General features: G+C 43.7%; 2 protein-coding genes and 1 long non-coding RNA gene across 6 annotated transcripts; all 3 read left to right on the top strand.

The window, feature by feature from the left end:
- The first annotated feature begins 1,367 nt into the window (after positions 1 to 1,367).
- Positions 1,368 to 10,416, top strand: LOC119220059 (collagen alpha-1(VIII) chain). Of its 2 annotated transcripts, none has more exons than XM_037475687.2 (4): positions 1,368 to 1,493; positions 6,111 to 6,285; positions 6,713 to 7,002; positions 7,536 to 10,416. In XM_037475687.2, the coding sequence occupies exons 3-4, from the start codon at positions 6,717 to 6,719 to the stop codon at positions 9,476 to 9,478; spliced, it is 2,229 nt and encodes a 742-aa protein (XP_037331584.2). In that variant the 5' UTR covers positions 1,368 to 1,493; positions 6,111 to 6,285; positions 6,713 to 6,716; the 3' UTR covers positions 9,479 to 10,416. The 2 variants fall into 2 exon arrangements, with proteins under 2 accessions (XP_037331584.2, XP_037331593.2); XM_037475696.2 differs by having other exon boundaries at positions 1,430 to 1,493; positions 6,114 to 6,285.
- Positions 10,417 to 11,537: 1,121 nt separating this feature from the next.
- jagn1b (jagunal homolog 1b) lies at positions 11,538 to 13,278 on the top strand. 2 transcript variants are annotated; one of them, XM_037477457.2, is made up of 4 exons: positions 11,538 to 11,697; positions 12,249 to 12,346; positions 12,538 to 12,610; positions 12,684 to 13,278. In XM_037477457.2, exons 2-4 carry the CDS (start codon positions 12,258 to 12,260, stop codon positions 13,071 to 13,073), a joined length of 552 nt encoding a protein of 183 aa, XP_037333354.1. In that variant the 5' UTR covers positions 11,538 to 11,697; positions 12,249 to 12,257; the 3' UTR covers positions 13,074 to 13,278. The 2 variants fall into 2 exon arrangements, with proteins under 2 accessions (XP_037333354.1, XP_037333362.1); XM_037477465.2 differs by lacking the exons at positions 11,538 to 11,697; positions 12,538 to 12,610.
- Positions 13,279 to 15,913: 2,635 nt separating this feature from the next.
- LOC134127023 (uncharacterized) lies at positions 15,914 to 18,424 on the top strand. Of its 2 annotated transcripts, none has more exons than XR_009955969.1 (4): positions 15,914 to 16,036; positions 16,373 to 16,699; positions 17,062 to 17,125; positions 18,278 to 18,424. It is a non-coding gene; the product is annotated as an uncharacterized LOC134127023 (long non-coding RNA). The 2 variants fall into 2 exon arrangements; XR_009955970.1 differs by having other exon boundaries at positions 16,345 to 16,699.
- Positions 18,425 to 18,904: the final 480 nt, after the last annotated feature.

The following is an 18,904-nucleotide window of genomic DNA, read 5'->3' as shown; positions in this document are numbered from 1 at the left end:
TACGCACAAAAAGAAACAACTTCTGGTGAGTAAAGCCTTAAATATGTTCCCGTTGCCCTCGAACGATCACGTGGGACACAGGAGCCAAGAAAAGAAGCAAAGAGAGATGTTTTGTTCACTTCACTTCAGTGTTTGGGTGGTTTTGCAGCGTTGACTAGTTTCTTGACAAATGTAACATGAAGACCACGCTCACCAACACTATGTTCTTGATGTCGGCCAATCACGGAGCTCCTGTAACATTTGGGAAAAATTACAGCTCACTCACTTATTTTTATTTTTTTAAACCAACCAAAACTTTAGACAAATAAAACAAAGCTCTCACTTTCGTGCAGAAAACGGCGAGGAATCCAAACACATTGAACACAAGCAAACTATTGGAGCAGAGCATGGGGCTGTTGGCGTGGGCTGCAGGTCCTTAGAGGAAATGAGGCTGATTGAGGAGCAGGAAAAGGAGTGAGACCAGCCTCTGCCAGGAGGAGCCGAGTTCTCTGCGCTTTGCACGTGGCTGAGGCCGCTTGGCGTTGAGATCTAAGTCGCAGGTTGATAACGACGCGCACCAGCAGAGCGCTAAGAGGTCAGTGTTTCCACTCAGCTCACTCAAAGGCACCAAGACGGGTGATAACAATTTGTGTCTTTTTCTGTCCATTCGAAAAAACCACCAGTGAGTGAAGTCATGATTATTTGCAGGGCAAATTACTTTAACAAGCTCAAATTAGCAAGGTGACTTTCAGCAATTACGCTGACAGTTAAATTATTCTGGGGGGGGGAAACTAAATGTTTTCTTTAGCAGCAGCACCGAGAGGCCGTGTTCAACAACAGAGACAGCGACACAAACAACAACACAACGAGTCATTCCTCAAACGGGAACCAGCTGTTCAGGCCGCTGATGTTTCCACAGTCAAAAAGTGGATTGGTTTGGATGTTTTACACCCAAGGACCAGAAGTGCAAACTAAACCCTCATGAGCAGGTTTCTGTAGTTATTCAAAATTATTCATGATTTCCATAAAAACGGATCACTCTTAATATCTTTGGCGACCCCCCCCCCCTCCCTGAATGCTCCTCTAGCGCCGCCCACGGCTCGTATGTTCCGGTTATCCGGACCCCTCCATGTTGTCGTATGAACTGCTGTGTCTCAGCTCAGCTGGACCTTGCCTTCAGCCAGCTGAGATCCAAAGAATCCCCCCCCCCCCCCTTGTGACATCAGGTTTTTCAGCTGATTGAGCCTCTCTCCTGGCTTCAATAACCTCTGACGTTGCAGACTCACACACTTCCTGTAGCGGCTTGTCTCCCCCCACAGATCCCCTCTTCTCGGGTTTTCTTCCCTCCTTCTCGTGCACGGACCCCGAGCTTCTCCCCCCCCCCCCCTCTCCGCCCGTGCAGCTCCACCCACCTCCTGATAAAAGCCAAACCCTCACCAGAGCTGCGGTTCAGCGTCCGTCCCAAACTGCTCAAAGCTTTCTGATACTTCCAGCCGGCAGCAACGCACCCGAAGGTGAGTGATGCGTCACAGCAGTAACGTCCAGGTTGCTCCTCCTCCTGGTTGGATTTTAAATGTGTTTGGTTTTTTTACGTGCATGGTTCTGGCTCGACCGGATCATTTGACCCATTTTTCTTGGAAAACCCTTTTGGGATTGCGTGAGGAAAAGAGTTTTAGAGATAGAAAATACATTCCATAAGACATCCTGCTCCACACTGCTGTGAAGCCTCTGCAGCTAACTGGGGCTTCTAAATGCAAAGAACATACAAGACCCGGCCTGAAGCTGGTTAGAACCAATGCACAGTGCAGCATCTCCACAGCATTTAGCACCAGCTAATGGAATGTCGTGATGTTCTGAAGGCGAAAGGAATACGTTTAAAGTTGTGTGGTGTTGATTATCCCACATAAATGAAAGAAAATGATTGAAACGGTCTTTTTGCTGCACATTGGCCCAGAGGAATGAGTCCAGGAGGGACATGTAGGGCCTTGGCCTCTTCTTTTGCATTTTCGTACCCACGTGTGTCCTCTGCTGCAAACGGAATGAATAGAATGACTTTGATAGCATGCTAGCTTCTCTATCCAACCGCTCCATCTTCTCCATAACTTCAACCCAGAACATCTGAGTGTGCCCCTCAGTTTCTCACCTGCTGCACGTGTCCAGGTTGAGGCTGTTGTATCTTTTTTTTTGCAGAAAGGCCTTCTGATTGCTGCTCTAACTTGTCTGTAGCTCGCAGGAGCATCGCTTTTGTTGGAAGAGGGTAGGAGAGGTGTGAATGTGACGCTAATGAGCTGCATGGGCTCGAGGTTTATGGAACTGAAACCTTTTTGTTGGATTTCTTTGCAGCTGTTTTTACTTTTCAGCCCGTTATTCCTAATGAAGGTTGTCGTGCTTTTCCTCCCTTAGAAAGAAAATTCATAACTAGGGGAAAATGTGGCTGAGCCCACATAGTTGAGGTTAAACCTAGTTGCACAATTAAGTGCAATCCTAGGGGCTCGGTGAGGACTGTTGGCATCAGCAAAGCGTGGTACCAGGCAGCAGCGTGGAAACCCACTGCACCCCCCCTCTGCATGTCTGAGGAGGTCACCAACGCTGCAATCAAGAACATCTAGAGCTTTGCAATTCATGGCGGTACACTTTGTCTGTATCTGATTGTTCTGGGAGAGGTAATGGGTGGTTTTAGTGCACTGGTTTCATGCCCAGACCAACCAAGAGGTATGCATGCGCTTTCAGGGGTGTTTGTTTAGTTTTTCTCAGGTTGCAAACTGAACGCATTTACTTTTCATGAAGCTCAATCAACACATGATTAGGTTGAAGTTACCTAGAATGAGTGTGTGTGTTGTTGTGCGTTGGTTAACTGTGCGTTATGTGCCTTTTATATATCTGTCAGTCTGTGTTTTCCCTCTCTGCACTCAGACTGCTGACCTACTGAACAGGAAGTGTTTATGTGGCTCAGAGGGAATGTGTCTCTTGATCCTGCAGCTGCAGCCTCTGGGACTTCAGGCCATGTGTCCAAACATTCTCCTGCTACTGTGCAGAGCACCGCGGCCACGGAGAGTCAAAATACCAACGCAAATCCTTCCTGAACTGTCATTTGCGTCGTTGATCGTGGACATGTTTCTGCAAGGGGGGGGGGGGGGGGTGTCTCACATCCCAGGGATCCATACGTTATGGTCCACTCTTCAATTACAGCTTTACATTACAGCAGATTTACTGCAAAGTAGGTCTCATCCAAACTCCTAAATAGTCTCGTGAACACCCCACTGCAAAAACATCTGGCCTGTAGGAAAAGGGCGGATCCTACTTTTTCTCTAATTGTCGTATTTCAAAAAGCCCAAATGACGCATCACCTGGAGAAAGAGTTTCACTCGGTAAAAGCTCAGAGGAACAACATGTCATCAGTTCTTTTTTTAATAATACTCTGCCCCCCCCCCCCCCCCCCCCCCTGTGGAAAGTCTCTTTTGCCCACTTGCTCCACGTGTTTGACCCCCTGTGTGGTCTGCAAAAGCGTACATTTGTGTGGTCAATTTGTTAAAGGTCTTCCTGGTGCCTCAGTTTGAATTGAATGCATTTGAAATGGTGGATTAAGTATCTGTATCTTTTATTTAATCACTAATACAGACACTGTGTCTTTTGTAATGGGCCATTAGACGGTTTAATAGTCCTTACATACCGAAGTTGCCCTACGTTGATCTTTATGTCGGCTCTTAATACAAATTGTAACCAGTCAGTTAACTATAATGGTGTAAAAAGCACATTAGCTCCCACTTAAAAAATATATATATAAAGAACAATGAAATGGCACAAAATGGACAAAGTGAAGTACAAGTGTGCACTTATGTGCAGCCATTGAGTGGATCCATGTGGTTCCTTTCCACCACTGAAGACTACGTGTGGCCTCCTGCACAGCGCGCTGCTCTTTTCCCATTTACACACTGCAGCAAACGTATTTACGCAGCTGCAAACTGCAGAATTCCCTTCTGGAGTCTGTGGTGAAGCTTAGCACGACTGGTCGGATCGGATTATTGGCCAAAAGTTGTTATTGCCTGTGAAAATAATCGTTCACTAGTGGAGTGAGTGCAAATATGAGCAAAGAGCACAAAGGAAACGCTAGTGACGAAACCACATGAAGTTCAGGCGAAACCCGAAGTGCTGTTTGGAAGAGTTTGAACGAATCCTGTCAAATAAGCCTCACAGGTTCACAAATGCTTTCTGCTTGACTTTCCCTTTTCTCTGTAAACGTATAAACAACTTTTGTAAAAACCAGAATCAGTTCCGAGTTCTGACACCAGATCCTCTGTTTTTGACAGAACTCACAGCTAATAGGAAAATCATTATTTTCCCACTCCAATTTTTGCCCGAAATGAAATCGTAGCCAGACACCGGGGGACTTGTGGTTCCCACAGCGGTCGGAGGGGGGGGGTCTGTGGATGGGATGGGTGGAGAGGTTGGACGGACGGGGAGGGGGGGGGGCATGTAGGTGCGTGTATGGCAGAGAGCAAACACCGCGGCTGGCGAGTGGAAACTCGTGCGCTTGCTACTTCCCCTTCGCTGTCACCTGGAGCTTTCAGTCCAACTCGAGGGTCAGCTGACCTCTCGCCCGCAGAGGACGGCTCCGACCCCGCAAAGAGGTGGCGGAGGTGTGAAGGAATGCTGTGAAGAGAAGTGGGACGGAGAGCAGAGGGGTGGGGTCAGAGGCCGGAATATTCCCATGATCTGATTCATGGAGAATAGTCTTTTGGTTCCGTGAACAACAGATTGATACGGACTCCGTTACGGAGTCTGGCTCCCTCTAGTGAACTTGGCTTAGTTTGCAGTGTGATAAATTCTTCTAAGGTGTGCTGTCAAAATGTTATTATTTATAAATGGGATTGGTGTGTGTGTGGCTGCATGTCTTTACCAATATTTCTAAAGCAGATTTGCAGGGCTGGAGTTTAAAAGGGGGCGTCTTCATTTTAGGATGACGAAGCATGCTCTCATCAACAAAAAAAGGGCCACTGCAATCAGTTCAGAACACAAAAGCCAGGCCTGACCTCCAGCAATTAAGACCGGCCCCCATAAGTGTAAGCAATGACATGCCTCTGTTCCTCTTGGTTTGTTTATCGAGCTCCGCTCCCCCCATCTGGAATCAGTCGGCAGAGAAACACAGAGGAGAGATGGAAATTTGATTATTTTCAAAGCCGAGCCAGAGGTGATGAAAGACTTGTGGCTCATCGCAAAGCGGGGGCCGGCTGTGCTTGTAAGCGTTGGCAGGGAGGTTCAGAGGAGCCCACATCCATCACGGGAATGTCATCGCTCCAGGGCGGAGGAGGTGTCTGAGGAGTTTTCATTCGGAACCGGATCAAAGAGTTAGAGGAACGATAGGGAGAGTTCTCAAAGTCAGTGACATGATGCACAATCAACGCGTGTTCCATCACGGGAATGTGAGCTGTCAAATAGTGGTCAGGAGGTTGTTCATTGTCGTCCATGTTAGGATGGACAGCATAAAAAGGATGTACAATATTTACCACAGAAACCATTCCAATATGGCGAGTAGTAAGCCGAGTGTACGACAGGACCTCGTTGTTATAAAGTGCACCATATAATGTGACTACTGTTCTGCTGCTGTGGTTGTGAACAATGAAACGGATCAGAGGTCAGTTACAGATCTACAGGATCTGTCCATGGTGCTGGATCCATACAACGTTTAAAGCCACTCACTGGCTAAAGACTGAATTTAAAATGTTTGTTCATACGAGTTTTTGATTAGAATTTTGGGTTAGGGTAAGGGGTTATTTTTATTATAATTATTTTTTATGCATGCATTACACATTTATTTATATTTAGATGTTATGTATACTTACCAGGTAAAAAACTAGAAGATAAAAGCCACCTTTTCTCATTGAATGAGAACAACAAAGCTGGGAATGCAAGCCAAGCATGTTCTTAAAAACATATCATTTTACACTTCTTGGACATTTATTTAAATTCCTCAGTCCTTCCATTTTTCAAGGAAATAGTTGTGTCTCCTCATAACCGTGTCAAGGCCAAAATGTGTCTACCAAGTGGAGATGGCAGCTTAGCGTTACAAACCCGAGGCATCGAAAGGTCCCCACCTGACATCCATCGAACCGCACATTGTTATTTGTTCACAGCAGGACTGCAGCTGACACCCGGCTGGAGACCCGTGCATGTCCGCCGTCCCACCCGTTCCCCGGAAGAGACCTGGAAAAGCGACCTGAAGCCAGGGGAAAGAGAGGAGGGAGCGTCCAGAGGAGGCGCAGGCCAGAGAACCACCAACTTCAGTTTGAGGGGAGAAGGAATCTGAAAGTAAGAAGATTTGTTTCTTTGCTGTAAACTGACCGTAAAAGACAGAAATGAAAACATCTTTTATTGGTGAATCACTTGATAAACTCTCTTGAGCACATTTCTTTTTATTTGTGCATTCAAAAATTTGTACAAATACTCCTAAGCTGAAAAAAGTAAATTGCAAGACTTAAATGCATTGAACTCAGATGATAACGTAGGAATTACAACTAATTACATTCTTAATTACATGTCAAATTAAATAAAAACCAAATATCAAAATGAAACTATAACTTTTTACTTTCTTCATACAACTGACTTCCAGTCAAGATATTGTCTATAAGTCTGCCATAAGGTTGCAAAATGCCCATAATTTGTTTAAATTAGAGCTCCAAAAAGACAACAATTCATGCTGATATTACATCTGTACCTGCTTTCTTCTCCACTGCAGAAAAATGGCAGCTGCGCCCCTCCCCCTTCTCTGCCTCCCCCTCGTAGTGGTCCAGCTGTGGTCAGTACACCTGGCCCACGGCGGGGCGTACTATGGACATAAACTGCCTCCTCAACAGCACCAGCCCTTACCACAGTACAGCGATGGGTATCCTCAGCAGCCGTTTTTGGGGAACGAAATGCCACACCTTCCTTACGGCAAAGAGGCGCCCTTAATGCCTCAGTACGGAAAAGAGCTCCCGCCACTGCCTTTGCAAAAGGGCAAAGGGAGGCCACTGATCGAAGGCAAAGGTGAGGTTAACTAGTACTACATACATTTAACGAGTAGTAGCTTTGAAGCCCAAACTGTAATATAAAATGATGAATCAGCACGACGTTTATCACAAACATTGTATATTGAACTTAACTAATATTCAGTAGCCAAAAGAGTCCCGGTGCATTGTTAATTGCTGGCAGTCTGAGCCATGCACACGAATGAGGGCGGCTCAAGAAGAGTAGAGAACAGGGACCAGGGTCAAAAACAAAACAACTAAAGTCATAGCAGTATGACACAGGGAAACCCATTTGTCCCAGACTTCAAGCAGAGTGTAGTGCTTTTAATAGAAGAAGATGAACCTGAACCAAATTGTAAAGTGTAATCTGTCGTGGTTGTGTAATTAATAGGCTTTGTTTCTTGAGAATCCTTGACAAGAGTTAATCCCACCCACGTTTCTTACTGGCCTATTGTTGGTCCCTCTTTGGGACTAGAACTTGGCGATTTAGGGAGATTAAAAGGTCTCGACCCAGACAGCATCAATCTACCAAATGTTCCCTCTTGTTTCCAGGACAAACATTCAACAGGGGGGCAAAGGGTCCACCTCATCCTATTCCAGGTGGAGGCGGCCTCAGAGAGGGACCACAAGGAGTGCAGGGCCCGCCCGGAACAACAGGACCGCCAGGACCACAAGGCCCTCCAGGGCTACCTGGCCAGGGAATACCAGGGATACCAGGAAAACCAGGGCCTCCAGGTCCTCAAGGCTACCCAGGGATTGGAAAACCTGGCATGCCAGGACTTCCAGGCAAACCCGGTGGCCCCGGATTACCTGGACCAAAAGGAGAACTTGGTCCTTATGGTGGCGAAGGACAAACTGGACTTCCTGGGCCTCCAGGTCTCCCAGGTCCACCTGGACTTCCAGGGATTTCAAAACCAGGAGGTCAAGGGCTTCCCGGCCAGCTGGGTCCTCTAGGGGAGCCTGGCACAAAAGGTCCACCTGGGTTTCCTGGTCCTCCAGGCCCCAAGGGAGAAAAAGGACATGATCAACCTGGTTTGCCAGGTTTGAAAGGACTTTCCGGACCACCAGGTCCACCTGGAAATGTAGGCATCCATGGGATTGGCAAACCTGGCTTTAATGGTCAACCTGGACAACCAGGGATACCAGGTCGACCTGGTGCTCCTGGGGTGTCAGGGAATGCAGGGCCTCCTGGTGACAGGGGTCACCCGGGACCACCAGGCGTGCCAGGGATTGGAAAACCAGGAAAAGATGGTTTACCTGGACAATCAGGGCTCCCTGGAGGGAAAGGAGAGTCGGGCCCTCCTGGTTTACCAGGTGGTCCAGGCATGCCAGGTCATGGTAAACCGGGGTATCCAGGACCTAAGGGCCACAAGGGACATGATGGTCTTCATGGCCCTCCAGGGCAAAAAGGTGATAAAGGCCACGCAGGTCTTCCAGGGGGCATTGGCTCCACTGGTCCAAGTGGTATGCCTGGCCCACCAGGACCAATAGGGACTCCCGGTAGTCTCGGATTCCCAGGGCAAAAGGGAGAAGATGGTGTTGGGGGACAAAAAGGATATCCAGGAATGAAGGGTGAATTAGGGCCCCCCGGTCTTCCAGGACAGCCTGGTATGTCCGCGGTGGGTGGACAACCAGGACCACGGGGTTTACAGGGGCCTAATGGCCCAAAAGGAGAACCCGGTAATAGGGGTTCACCTGGTGTCCCTGGGGGCGCGGGATTAACAGGATCAAAAGGAGAAGGGGGGAAACCAGGAGAGAGAGGCTACCAGGGACCACAAGGTATCCCTGGGCTTACAGGACCAGGGGGACCACTTGGACCTCCTGGGCGGCCAGGACCGAAAGGTGAAACAGGCCTACCTGGGAAGCCTGGCTATCCTGGTGAGGGAAAGCCAGGATCCCCTGGTTTTATTGGTCCTCAAGGTAACCCTGGGCCAAGTGGCCCTAGTGGACTTCCAGGACACCCTGGGCCCCCCGGACCTCCTGGTCCTGCAGGACTACCCGCTGCATCTCCCGACCTCGGACAGATCCTACCAGTGACCGGGCAAAAACAAGGTTACAAGAAGCCAAAGAATGGAGGTGACATTGGTGCCAACGGCGCTGAGATGCCTGCGTTCACAGCTAAGCTCACGAATCCCTTCCCTCTGGTTGGCTCTCCTGTCGTCTTTGACAAACTTCTGTACAATGGCAACCAGGACTACAATCCCCAAAATGGTGTCTTCACCTGCAGTGTACCAGGGGTCTACTACTTTGCTTACCACGTCCACTGCAAAGGGAGTAATGTGTGGGTGGCCCTGATGAGGAATAATGAGCCAGTTATGTACACGTATGACGAGTACAAAAAGGGGTTGCTGGATCAGGCATCGGGCAGCGCCGTACTCCCATTACGACAGGGAGACACTGTGCATGTAGAGCTGCCATCTGACCAGGCTGCAGGACTTTATGCTGGACAATATGTCCACTCCACATTTTCTGGACACTTACTGTACCCAATGTAACAAATATGTGCAGACGAAAGAGCTGATTATGACGTTGATGATATATTTTGCCATACATACAGGAGTTAAAATCGTGGTTCAAGTGGTTTACAAAGAGTGGGGTCAGAATAATCTTTTTTTCATTTAGTAGCAACATATTTCATTGAATTATTCATCACATCTGACATCAGTCTTGTAATTCTACATTGTGCATTTATTCTTATATCCATCCACACACAATATATAGGTGACAATGTCACGGCTGGAATTAGAGATAGTAGATTGAAGAATTGTTCTCAAAATTTACAATTTTTTGCTTTACAGTTATATTCTGTTTACTGGGCACATAATAATGTATTGGTTCTATTTTACAATTGATGTATTAACAGCTCTGAGTACACAATGCTGGATTGTGTATTTAGGATCATCTTACAGTTCTTAAGTTATTGTAACTCCTTTTTTATTTGGAAAATTAGACTTTTTAATACAATGAAATCAAAAGATTACATCATGTAACTGTAAAAACGTATTTGGGAGTTTTTAAATCCAATTTCATACAACCTTAATTCCACCACAGAATATTTGTCCACAATTTGGTAGTGATCTATAATTAAATTGTTGTGCTTTTTAAAAAAAATGTAATCGACATGGATTCTTTAAAAAGGGTTATGTCAGTTTGTCAGTATTCTCTGTAATTTATTTGTTTGACTACTGATTATTTGGGATTGTGTTTATTTCTTTTTTAATTTCAAAATGCATGTCCTGATAAAAAATGTACTAGAGATATTGAAAAATTGACTCATACACATTCATACTGCCGTGCGTATTTTTATGTTTTTTTATTCTCTATTTTTGTAATGTTTTTTTATTTACTTGGGACAATAGTGCACAACATCAAATGGGAAACTGTGCCTAAATTATGTGAATTGTGTTGTTATTGGTTTATTAAAACAATTTAAACATTGTTCTTTATTTAATTTTTATAACATCCCTTTTTAACAATGTGCTGCACACAATGGAAAGGACCCTATCCTCCCACACCACACCACTTCTCCCTTCTCTTCACTGGTTACCAGTGGCTGCCCGCATCCAGTTCAAAACATTGGTACTGACGTACCATGCTGTGAATTGATCGGGACCAATCTACATCCAGGACATGGTGAAACCCTCCATCCCAACTCGCACACTCCGCTCTGCATCTGCCAAGCGGCTTGTTCCTCCCTCACTGAGAGAAAAGCACTCGACGAGATCGCGACTCTTTGCTGTCCTGGCTCCCAGATGGTGGAACGAGCTCTCTGATGACATCAGGACCGCAGAGAGCCTCTACATCTTCTGCCCAAAACTCAAGACACACCTCTTTAGACTCTACCTTGACTAAAACACTAGCAAACCCTAGCACTAACAAATGGTAGCACTTTAATTGTACTTATAATGGCACTTATCCATAACATGTTTTGAAACTGCTTAATTGATGAACATTGTACTTTCTTGTTCTTCTGAGTTTGGATCTCTATGTGGAAATGCACTTATTGTAAGTCGCTTTGGATAAAAGCGCCAGCTAAATTACATGTAATGTAATCCAATTCTAAAAATGAGTTTTTACTTAAAACAATAGACTGCCAAGAATATTTTGGGAACTTGACAATCTGTTGTCACTTAATTCCACTTATTTATTCTATATTAGTTAACAAATGTGCAGAATTTGTGCTTTTCTGCACACAGTGATGTCACCACCGACCCAGTTTGAGTACTCTTGAGTGTCTAATTGCGAGTAAACAATCATAATTGCTAATTCCATAATACCCATCACATAATTGCATTCATAATTAAGTATACATTTATGTGAATGTATTATATTAGCATAACTAATTTGTCAATCTATTGTGCTATCAATAATGTGCAAAGTAACCAGAAACTAAATACATGTAATACGTGTAGTGGAGCAGAGAGTTACATATTTTGAGTACCTCTACTTAAGGTTTTAATAGTTTTCATCTTCCTTAAGAATTAAGTTTTGAGAAGTACCAAGAACCGCGAGAGACCGCGAGAAAGAAACTGGCCAATCACAGTTTGAGACGACACACTTCCGGTCTGTGTCCCCCTGTGAATGTGCTGTGCGAACCTCTAATAAACACTAAAAGAAGAAGAAGAAGAAGAAGTGAATGTGCTACTCAGATAGCTGATCTCCCTAACAGCGGATTAATGGTGTAATTCTCTTTATAAACAACGGGACATAAAACGTAAGCGTCATGATTCATCTTGCATATATTTCCGCCAACAGTACGTGACATTTTGGAAACTTAACGTTAGCTCCTAGTTCCTCCCAAGGTACCTAACGTTAGTGACACTCAAACGGATGACTAGCTAACAGCTACCTAGCTAATTTACGTTAGGTTACTTCATTCAATGCACAAAACATGTCACGTTAAAGCAATTTGCCAACATTAATGGTGACGTCTAAAGTGGAATTGAGTCTTTGTGGATACATTTGGACTGACATGTTAATTCTGACGACGCGTTAAGGGTGGCAGCCGTTAAACATTAACGTTATTCTTGGTAGCTTAGCAACGCAAACGTTAGATAGGAACCAATCAAGTCGCAGTATTGCTGCATGTGTGCAGCTCGAGACGTGAATTATAATGATAAGTATTTTAGTCGAGATTATCAATTCATTTCTTTGTGGTTGCTAAAGTAAATCAACGTCGGTTAGAACGACAAATCCCTGTTGTGCAATCTACAGTTAAGTGACAATGTTCATATCTATATAATGGACTCACAGTTTTTCCTCCAGATAACCACCATGGCTTCTCGAGCAGGCCCCAGAGCAGCCGGTACGGACGGCAGTGACTTTCAGCACCGGGAGAGGGTTGCATCTCATTACCAGATGAGGTAGGCTCTGCTACCCTTAAAGCAATTGATTTATGTGCCAGATGGATATCAGTGGTTAAAAAATAAATAGTAAGCTATGGACCTCAAATGTCTCTACATGAGTTCCCCTGCTATGATTTGATCCTGAGGTTTTATCTTTGATGAAAGGATGAGTTTGGCTACCTCTTGAATCTCTGTCTCATTTGCCACAGCGTTGCGCTGAAATCTGAAATTCGTAAACTCAACATTGCCCACGCGCTGATCTGGTTGCTGATGGCCACTCAGGTAAGGCCCCCCCCCAACAACATGACCGTTGTAACCGCTGCCATGAGTCAATGTGTCGTTCCTCTTTTCTCAGGTGATGGTGAGCCAGTTGAGCCTCGTGTCGCACAAGGTCGTAGCTTCTCCGTACCAGTGGGAGTACCCTTACCTCCTGAGCATAGTTCCCTTGGTCTTCAGCTTCCTGGCGTTGCCCCGCAACAACATCAGCTACTTGGTCATCTCCATGATCAGCGCCGGGCTCTTCTGCGTGGCCCCGCTGATCTACGGCAGCATGGAGATGTTCCCCGTGGCCCATCAGCTGTATCGACACGGGAAAGCCTACCGCTTCATCTTTGGCTTCCCCGCCGTGACGGTCATGTACCTGGTCATCGTCATCGCTGTGCAAGTGCACGCCTGGCAGATCTACTACAGCAAGAAGCTGCTGGACCAGTGGTTCACCGGCACGCAGGAGAAGAAGAAGAAATGAGATCTCACTGCTGAGGCTTTTTATTGGAAAGCAGCCACTGAACTGGTGGATCGAGCCAGCCAAGAAAACTCTTTTTCTATATTTATATTTGACAGTGTTAACCTCATTCTTTAATTGGTAGCTGAAAAGCATTCACCGGACTGCTTGCCACTGTCATTCTGTACATTAATTCTCAGTCATTCAAAATATAAATCTGAAGATGCCACGTTTGTACCTTATTTTAGATACTGGTAAACATACATGGGATACCTGGAAGAAGACCAAAAGAAAACAAATCCAAAAGTAATTCAATGGGATCATTTGACTTTAGGTTTCAGAACACGGTTTCAGTAAGTGTTCCATTTTCAGTTTATTTGGTAGGAAATCATCCGAGCCGAAGCTCCTTTGCAGTCTCTTTGCTGTTGTTGTTTTGCAAAACATCTTCAAAGCTTTCTGTTATTTCTATTACAAACAAACCTTTAAGGACAACAACTGACACATCGCCTTCATGCAGCTCTGTAATACACATTTTAAACAAACAGTGACACTGTGAATCATCGTGAGTTCTGGTGTCTCTAGTGGAATCAAAGCTGACCTTCCTGATCCACATCTGGGATTTGATTCTCTCTCCTCAAGGTGCCGTGTGTCAAACATGTTTATTTGCTCCAGGATTTATTCTCCACTCAGCTGAGGAGGACCCTCAGACTGGTTTAGCTCCATAGGGGAGTCGGTATGGATCCTCTCAATTCACGTGGGCATCAGCACACATGTCGAAAAAAGTGAAATAAGGATCACAGCATAAAAGTAGTGAAATCAACTAGGGCTTTATTAGAAATGTCATTATATGACTTTACTTGACCTGCAATTCTATTATAACGGTTGTGGAGGTTGAATTGAGGTTGGATTCAAAAGCATCAACAGGTGTGTGGTGGAACAGTGCAGGGAGATAGCAGGAAGGCTGAAGTGTGGAGGATCCTCAGTTCAAACCTGCTCTCTCAGAAGGAGGGTTTGGTTGCAGTCGGCTTCAAACTGTAAACTTTGAAACAGTTTTGAGGTTTAGTAAACAATCCCAAGGTCTAATATGAGAAACGGACACATTGAGGCATGTGCTTGAATAGCACAAGGGAACAACTGAAGGGCTGCAGGCTCCAACCTGGTGTCTGAGGTTGTGGGTTCATGCCCCTTCATGCAGACATCACTTCTGCTTTGAAAGAGTTTTGAGGTTTGAGTAGCAGTCTCAAGGTTAAATACGAGAAACAAAAATGTAATTGGTGCATGGTGAGGTAGTGCAGCACAAGAGCTGAGGAGCTACTCTCCTTACTCTATAGGTTGTGGGTTCAAGCCCAGTCTTGGGTTTGCGCCTTTGGCCTTACTTCAGGTTTGAGTAGCAATCTCAAGGTTAAATACAACAAACAAAGGATTGATAGTGTGTGGTGAAGTAGCGCAGCAGAAGAGCTGCTGACATAAGCCTGCACTGCACTTGAAGGTTGTGGGTTCAAGCCCAGATGTGGAAATAGCATTTAAAAAGAGTTTTGAGGTTTAGCTCACATGCTCAAGGTTAAATAGGAAAGATCAGGGTTCATCCTCTCAGGAGCATGAATGTCATGTGACTCTTAGATCTTTCATATTTGCCCTCCATCAGACACAAAGTAGAAGTCATGACTCATCAGTGATGTCTGCTTGTCTTCTCAGCTGATTCCTGACAGAAGTTCCATCAACCAGCCTCAAACCTCACGGCTCTTCAACAGATGTTTGAAGATGTTGCTGCTGTGAAACAACGCTGGCAGGTCTTCATTTGGTCACCTGGGACGATGCTTTCATTCATTCTTTATATTTCCAATGATTCTTGCTAATCATTACGAGATTTAGAAATGTAACATAATCTCTGGTGAAATAAATGATAGAAAAATAGAATGAAAGACCAATCAAAGAGGGTTTTAAGGTTCTGGTACTTTAAATACGTATTAATTCACTTCTTTAAACAGCCTAAATGAACGTGCTGTTGTTTATTATGTTATTACTAAGAGCAAAAAACCCACCAAAAATATAATAAAGGGAGTGGGAAAACCAACATGAGCGTCAATGATTATTTCATCTTTTATTCTAAACTTTGTGGCCTCTAAATCCAAAGTTGTCAATGTTAATATTTCAATGGAAGCATTGGTGACATCCAGTTAGAACCAAGTAGATGAAACCAATCAGGCTCAATGTGCCACATACAACATTTACTTATGGAATTGTTGTTGAATATCTGTATTCTGCAATATGCAGTTGGGTTAGTGGAGCATCGTTGAGACCTTGAATCTGATATTCTCAGGAAAGTTTGGGCCCAGTGAAGTTACGAGAGCTGAATGGCTGAGAATGTTGAATAATGGCGGCTGCAGTACATTAGTACATTAAACTATAGAATGTGTCATTTCTTTTTGCCATTAGGTGACGTTAAAATAATTTCATGGAAATGTGCTCAGAACCAGCAGGATGCACAGGAAATATGGGGCAGATTGGATAATAAAACAACATTGAGGTCGTTCTAAATGTTCTCCTCTCAAATTCCTTAAGAGCATCTTGACTGAATTTGAAATCGATCGCATTAAGTCTGTAGAAGGAGTTGGTTGAACAGCTAAAAACTATGAAAAACATAAATGTAAAAAGGAAATTGGCGATGAATATTCAAGTCACAGTATATTATTCCCAATACAATCCTATCATGTGACATGTATAATGGTTGCTGTTCAGTAATGTGATGGGGGATAGAATACATCTTCCATCAATCAAATGACCAGATGGAAGTGATATTGTTACATTATACATAAAGGTATTTCCCCGATAGGACCCCTGGTGCTGTGATGACGTCACTATTTAGCTCAGGTCGACGAGCGGCCCTGATGACGCGTCCAAGATGGCCGACAGGCCCCTGAGCTGTAACTTCCGCTGCCCGACTGTTCGTGACGATGGAGACCTGATGGAAGAAAGGAGACTGACTGGTGCGTTATGGTGTGGACTGGGGGCTGAAGGGCGAAAATACGACAAAACCACCACAAACCAACACATAGAAACACTTGTCGCGGCGTCCATTGTTAAGTGGGCTAACATTAGCTCACGGCTAACTGGTGCTGGTGGTCTGTGCGCGCGGTTCTTTCGCTGATTTCTAGTTGTCAAATTAACCTGATTTATAGCGTTCTGTTTGGCTTTGGTTATAGTTGATCAATGGATTTGCCGATTGTTGTGTTTTACAAGAACAACATTTAATGTTTCCCTCGTTTAAAGTTGGCGTTTCTATCCGTCCTCGAAGAGCTGCACTTCCTTGTGTTGACCACTAGGGGGCGCCCTCCATCCATCACATGGGATCATGCTGCTGTGCGGGGACGACGTGTTTATGTGCTTAAAAGATCTAAACTGAATCATGCAACACATGAACAGTGAACTCTAGTCTGCACCTGAAGAAAGGCTCTTTACTTCATAAAAGTATCCCTCATTTAGATCATTACTTTTTCTTCTTTATTGGGTCTCAGACGGTGTTTTTGTATTTGAATGATTGTGTGACTTCAAAGTGTTTGTTTTTCTTTCTGAATTCTCAGAAAATGTTGGAGGAGCAGCTGGAGAACAACAAGGTTCAAGACAAGCGGACGGAGGACGAAATGAACAAAGTAAGGAAACCTAAGTGATTGATAAACATTGATGATGATGATTGTTTCTGGTTTTTATTTACAGTAGATCAGGGTCAGAGTTACATCCTCCATATAATTACAGTATGAATCAGGGCCTCGTGAAAATGTGACGTAAAGGGACTTAAATGTAGTTGAACGTGGTCACTTACCTCCATCATGTGTGTCACCAGACACATGGTAATAATATGATGAGATTGTTGGTGTAAGATCTGATATCCCTCCCTGTGCTTTGGGTACAAGGTTTTGATCGGTGTTGCACTAAAGTTGATGTAAAATGTCTCTTTTGAAATAGGACGGAGCCTCTTGAAGCTTGTGTCTAAATGTCTGTGTTCTTTGTGCAGGCTGCTGAATGAGCAGAGACACTTGAAGGTCCTGGAGGAGACGAGGAGGATGGAGGAACATTTGGTAAGTGTCAACTCAATTATTACTAGTAGCTGTTAAAGGGGCAGCAGGAACGTTTTAGTTATTGTGATAGTATTTGATTACAAATTGGAATAAAAACAGTAATTTATGTCATATTGCTACAATGATTATTAGTATTAATAAGAACTTTAAAGTAAAATGTTAAAACTAAACTCAGTCATAGAATAGTATTTAATATCAAATCATGAAAATGTAGTTCAAAACAATACTCAAAGTATAGCATGCAACAAGGAAATAAAAAATATAGTGTTATACAAAAATCATGGTCTGGTTTGCCGTTAAAAAGTAATAAAAATCCTATATTATGACGTAAAGTGTAAAGATTACTCAGTATAGTATGCTGGGAAACAAAATGATTTTCACAAAAATATTAAGAAAAGTCATAGCATCAAAATCATAACAAACATCATAAAAGATAGTATAGTATGTTGTAAAAAGGTTATAGTAAAAAATATCAAAGTCCAGATATAGTATTATTATGTCATAATATCGTATAATATGTCATGAAAATGCTTTTAAAAATGTGATATTATTATGTGATGAAAGTCAGGAATATTTTAGTATGTTATGTTGGAAAAAAGTAGGAAATGATTATACTATAGCTTAATAAATTCATAAAAAGTATCGTCCGATATTTCATAAAGTCTTTAAAAATATTATAGTATTTCGCAAGTAATTATAGTTAGTTATTTTAAGTATGTAAAAAAGTCATTTTAAAGTATGTCCTTAATAAGTATAAAAATATATGTTATTACTCTTAAGCCATGAACAATTTTAGAAACGTCACAATATGGTATTTCATTACAAAAAAATATATAATTGTAAAACTAAACAGAAATAATAAAGCATGTCATAAGAAGTTATAAAAATGTACAAATAGGTTTTTGAATTCATCGTGGAAAAATAGATTGCATTGTGTGCTAATTAAATTAATAGCATGTCTAAAGTAAAAACCAACAAGTGTGTGAATTTGATGTATTTGTTGTAGTATTCATCCCAGTGTGTGAATTTGATGTATTTGTTGTAGTATTCATCCCAGTGTGTGAATTTGATGTATTTGTTGTAGTATTCATTCCAGTGTGTGAATTTGATGTATTTTCTAATGTTGTGCTTCTCTTCTTTTCTCCACATGAGGGCGCAGTTTCCAGACCTGAGGACGGCAGGTTTCTTCTTCTGCTCTGCGGTTACTCTGAGAAGTAACTTTGACAGTTTGGGGGTGGTTCAGCTTTTGTCAAATGTTTGCTGTGCAGCTGAATTTTAATAAAGCATAATGTAGCATAACCCCCTGCGTGTGTCTCATTGAAAGCCCGGGAGGAGACGGACGTCTCTACTCTACCGGGGCGATGCACACTGATGATCCCACAGCGGTGGGAATCGAACCCGGGTCTGACGCCACCCAAACCGGGGACGGCGCAACCACGCCACCATGTCATTCACCCTTAGCCATGTTTGTTTGTTGCCTTTGACTTCTTCATGTGACTGAACAACCTCAAAAATCACCCACCTGCAAAAGGCTTGAACCCACGACCTCATGCTCACGGGGCAGTCGTCTTCACCTGGAGCTATTTGTTCAGACACATTTGTCTGCTTCATTAAATACTTGTCTTCTTCACTTTTGCTGTTGAATCTTAAAACAAATCACAGCACACAGGAACCGAACCCACAACCTTCTGCTTACAAAGTGTTCTCTCATCCCAGTGAGCTAACTGATCTGATGTAACCACTGGCTTCATTGTACATTTGTCTCCTTTGTTTGGGCTC

The sequence above is a fragment of the Pungitius pungitius genome, chromosome 3, assembly GCF_949316345.1.
Source record: "Pungitius pungitius chromosome 3, fPunPun2.1, whole genome shotgun sequence".
Lineage (NCBI taxonomy): Eukaryota > Metazoa > Chordata > Actinopteri > Perciformes > Gasterosteidae > Pungitius > Pungitius pungitius.
The sequence above is the reverse complement of the archived record's forward strand: the minus strand, read 5'-3'. Positions and strand labels throughout refer to the sequence as shown.

Excerpts from the sequence above, each read along its gene's own strand:
- LOC119220059 (XM_037475687.2), top strand. The coding sequence starts at position 6,717 with ATGGCAGCTGCGCCCCTCCCCCTTCTCTGCCTCCCCCTCGTAGTGGTC. Across the intron at positions 7,003-7,535 it reads GCCACTGATCGAAGGCAAAG|GACAAACATTCAACAGGGGG; the intron begins GTGAGGTTAACT and ends TCTTGTTTCCAG.
- jagn1b (XM_037477457.2), top strand. The coding sequence starts at position 12,258 with ATGGCTTCTCGAGCAGGCCCCAGAGCAGCCGGTACGGACGGCAGTGAC. Across the intron at positions 12,347-12,537 it reads GCATCTCATTACCAGATGAG|CGTTGCGCTGAAATCTGAAA; the intron begins GTAGGCTCTGCT and ends CATTTGCCACAG. Across the intron at positions 12,611-12,683 it reads GGTTGCTGATGGCCACTCAG|GTGATGGTGAGCCAGTTGAG; the intron begins GTAAGGCCCCCC and ends CTCTTTTCTCAG.